Consider the following 4,258-nt stretch of genomic DNA (forward strand, 5'->3'; position numbering starts at 1 on the left):
CAGGGAACACAGTGTGTCCAGGGAACACAGTGCATCCAGGGACCACAGTGTGTTCCGGGACCACAGTGCATCCAGGGAACACAGTGCATCTAGGGACCACAGTGCATCCAGGGAACACAGTGTGTCCCGGGAACACAGTGCATCTAGGGACCACAGTGCGTCCAGGGAACACAGTGTGTCCAGGGAACACAGTGCATCTAGGGACCACAGTGCATCCAGGGAACACAGTGCGTCCAGGGAACACAGTGTGTCCAGAGACCACAGTGTGTCCTGGGACCACAGTGTGTCCCGGGACCACAGTGCATACAGGGAACACAGTGTGTCCAGAGACCACAGTGTGTCCTGGGACCACAGTGTGTCCTGGGACCACAGTGCATACAGGGAACACAGTGCATCCAGGGAACACAGTGCGCCCAGGGAACACAGTGCGTCCAGGGAACACAGTGCATCCAGGGAACACAGTGCGTCCAGGGTACACAGTGCGTCCAGGGAACACAGTGTGTCCCGGGACCACAGTGCATCCAGGGAACACAGTGTGTCCCGGGACCACAGTGCATCCAGGGAACACAGTACATCCAGGGAACACAGTGCATCCAGGGAACACAGTGCGTCCAGGGAACACAGTGCACCCAGGGAACACAGTGCGTCCAGGGAACACAGTGCATCCAGGGAACACAGTGCGTCCAGGGAACACAGTGCATCCAGGGAACACAGTGCATCCAGGGAACACAGTGTGTCCCGGGACCACAGTGCATCCAGGGAACACAGTGCGTCCAGGGAAAACAGTGTGTCCAGGGACCACAGTGCGTCCAGGGACCACAGTGTGTCCCAGGACCACAGTGCGTCCAGGGACCACAGTGCGTCCAGGGAACACAGTGTGTCCAGGGAACACAGTGTGTCCAGGGAACACAGTGCGACCAGGGACCACAGTGCGTCCAGGGACCACAGTGCGTCCAGGAAACACAGTGCATCCAGGGAACACAGTGTGCCCAGAGACCACAGTGTGTCCAGGTACCACAGTGCATTCAGGGAACACAGTGTGTCCCAGGACCACAATGTGTCCAGAGACCACAGTGCGTCCAGGAAACACAGTGCGTCCAGGGAACACAGTGTGTCCAGGGACCATGGTGCATCTAGGGAACACAGTGTGTTCCGGGACCACAGTGTGTCCAGGGACCACAGTGTGTCCCGGGACCACAGTGTGTCCAGGGAACACAGTGTGTCCAGGTACCACAGTGTGTCCAGGGACCACAGTGTGTCCNGTCCAGGGAACACAGTGTGTCCAGGTACCACAGTGTGTCCAGGGACCACAGTGTGTCCTGGGAACACAGTGTGTCCAGGGACCACAGTGTGTCCAGAGACCACAGTGCATCCAGGGAACACAGTGTGTCCAGAGACCACAGTGCATCCAGGGACCACAGTGCATCCAGGGACCACAGTGTGTCCAGGGACCATGGTGCATCCATGTGTCCTACCTGTTAGCTGCGATGTAGCCCATGAACAGGATGCTGGCGTACATGTTGAGGTAGAAGGCGGAGGCTCCAAAGCTGCAGTAGGTCTGCCGGATGAAGCTGGTCTTGCTGGCGTAGTTCAGAATGCGCAGGGGCAGGCAGAGACTGATGAGGAAGTCTGAGGCCGCCAGGTTCTTCAGGTAGATGGTGACGCTGCTGGATGCCAGGGGCTGAGCTGAGCAGAAGTAAACCCTCAGTGTGAAGCTGTTGAGGAACAATCCCACCTGAGGGGACAGCAAGGAGGGCTCAGACTTATTCAACCCAACACGTGTCAGATCAATCTGAGGACTCACCAGGAAGATGAAACTGTAGATGACGATGAAGAAAATGTGGGCGGAGTTGTTCACGGGTTCATCACAGGAAGTGGAATTATTGTCCGTCATTATTCCCAGCTGGCTGGTGCTCAGAGTGGGCTTCATGTCTCCGAGGTGAGGGGTGTCTCTGGAGGACAAGTTACTCTGATGTTAGCAACACACAAACAGCTGACTGCTGAACAGAAAGTGACCTGTGACTACAACTCAGAGGCTCTGCTGAAGACTAAAGTCTGATTTCAAACTTTAGTTCAGTGGATCAGTGGTCAGCACTGTTCCCACAAAAACAGAATCCGTTCCAGTTCCTYCTGCTGGACCAGGAGAACCCTCAAAGATCCAGCTTGAAGGAATTTAAGAGGTTCTGTTAGAAGAGACAAACAATTTTTTGTCCTGAGTCCAGTTTAACACCACGGTCAGTTTAACGAGCTGCTGACCCTTCATCGGTGCTGATAMCTCCAGACAGAACATCAACTACAGATGGTCGATATCAGCTAAAGAGCTCCTGTCCGTCTGTTTCATGTTGGTGGGCAACATTCAGGAAACTGTCACGTGGAAAAATGAGTCTCTGGTTGGTTGACGCAATGTGTCAAGCAGCAAAAGTTCAGATTTTTGAACTCAAGCGTCGGATGCTTTGGACGCACCACATGCACGGAAAACGTTCAACCGCATCTACCGCTTCACACCGCACCGCGCTCAACGAACCTGACGCACTGTGAGACCCCTAGAGGTGCGTCCACCAAAGACTTTACATGTAAACCAGCTGCTCCTGCAGCTCAAAACGTGTTCGATGTGAACGTAGAATAAAACCCAACAGTGACAACAGGTCTAAAGTAAAACTATGAAGTAGACAAAGACTGAAAACAGAACAACTAAACCAGAACCATGTCTGGGTTCCTTCTACTTTTAACCACTTCCTTTAGCTTCAGACACAACTTTAGCTTTTTATTCCTCAAAAGACAAACTACAACTTAAATTTTCTTCAGAAGTAAAGAAAATAAATGTTAAAAACTAAACTGATGAATCCAAAAGGTTCAGGTTCAATGTGTGGGATTTAAAGACAAACTAGAAGAAATGAGTCCTTCATCAGAKGCACAGAGTGGACTCAGTTCTACAGAACCGGGTCCAGAATGAAGAGGAAACCAAAGAGACGGTTCTGTGGTTTCTGCACCTGTTCCATTAGAAAGATCTGTAAAACTCTGAGGAATCATTGGACGGCTTTGAAGCTGAGGTAGAAAGTCTCTGGAGGTACAGATTAAAACTGAACCAAGAAGAAGAACCCCCCACTGAGGGGAACCTGGGTCTGAGGGGTCTGAAAGACCTTTAGGGGCTTTAGTCTGATCCCACAGCAGAGGTTCTGTTCAGATCAAACTGGACTAATGAGCAGGGCTTCCTGCAGGACCAGGACTTCCTGGTCCTTTAATTAAACCCAGTCTACACCATCAGACCAACATGTCCCCACAAGGACAGAAGGACAAGAAAGAGACAGTTCAACAAGACTCCAGACCCAGACCCAGACCTGGTCTTCAGTCAGGGAGCAAATCTGAACAACAGAACAAGAAACACAAACATAATCCCTGAAGGATCAGCATCCTGGTTCTTTGTAAACCCAGCAGGACCCCTCAGACTGACAGGACCCCTCCGTTTGAGGAGACCTGTCAGACTGAGAGGTTCTGTCAGTCTGAGGGGTCTGACAGGTCTCCTCAGTCTGACAGGACCCTTCAGAGTCCATCCTAAATAAACCACAACAGAGGTCTCAGGTTCCAGCACTGAGCCTGATARCCAGTCAGTTTCACACCATCAGACATGTGACTAAAACATCTCTGTAGGCCTGACTAACCAAGACCTTGATGACTACCAGGAGGGGGTCCTGCAGGACTCACCTGTTCCTTGTAAAGCCAGCAGGTGAGAAGTTGTGAAGCTGCAGTGGAGCAGGGTTACCTGCAGGACTCACCTGTCTGCTGATGTGTGTCTGTCTTCCTGCTGAGCCGGGCTCAAATGAGGAAGAGTTGAGGCTGTGAGGGGGAGGAGGAAGAAGAGCTGCCGAACTGTGCTGATGTGCAGCAGCAGCAGCAGCAGCAGCAGCAGCAGCAGCAGAGCCGCAGCTCCTTTGCAAGTCAAAACCTCTCCTGACTTCCTGTTAAAAGTTCCACAGAACAGATTGTTTACGAGCTGCTGAGGGAAAATCAGCCAGGTGTGTTCCACAGCACCGAGATCACCTGCTGCTCATCACAAACAACAAGCATGGAGCCCAAACAAACAGCATGTTCCGTGTTCCGTACATGTTCCATGTTCCTTACATGTTCCATGTTCCATGTTCCATACATGTTCCATGTTTCATACATGTTCCATGTTCCATACATGTTCCATGTTCCATACATGTTCCATGCATGTTCCATGTTCCATACATGTTCCATTCATGTTCCATGTTCCATACAT

At 51.6% G+C, this 4,258-nt stretch overlaps 1 protein-coding gene across 1 annotated transcript in view; it reads right to left on the reverse strand.

The window, feature by feature from the left end:
• The window catches only part of LOC106533438 (P2Y purinoceptor 14), a 9,034-nt gene extending 5,193 nt beyond the window's left edge, over positions 1-3,841 (reverse strand). Inside the window, exons 1-3 of the mRNA XM_014029726.1 lie at positions 3,774-3,841; positions 1,805-1,952; positions 1,476-1,735 (exon numbers count right to left, since the gene is read on the reverse strand). Coding sequence (XP_013885180.1) covers positions 1,476-1,735; positions 1,805-1,930 — 386 coding nt within the window. The 5' untranslated portion in view covers positions 1,931-1,952; positions 3,774-3,841. The remainder of the gene's footprint in view (positions 1-1,475; positions 1,736-1,804; positions 1,953-3,773) is intronic.
• Positions 3,842-4,258: the final 417 nt, after the last annotated feature.

The sequence above is a fragment of the Austrofundulus limnaeus genome, unplaced genomic scaffold, assembly GCF_001266775.1.
Source record: "Austrofundulus limnaeus strain Quisiro unplaced genomic scaffold, Austrofundulus_limnaeus-1.0 Scaffold946, whole genome shotgun sequence".
NCBI lineage: Eukaryota > Metazoa > Chordata > Actinopteri > Cyprinodontiformes > Rivulidae > Austrofundulus > Austrofundulus limnaeus.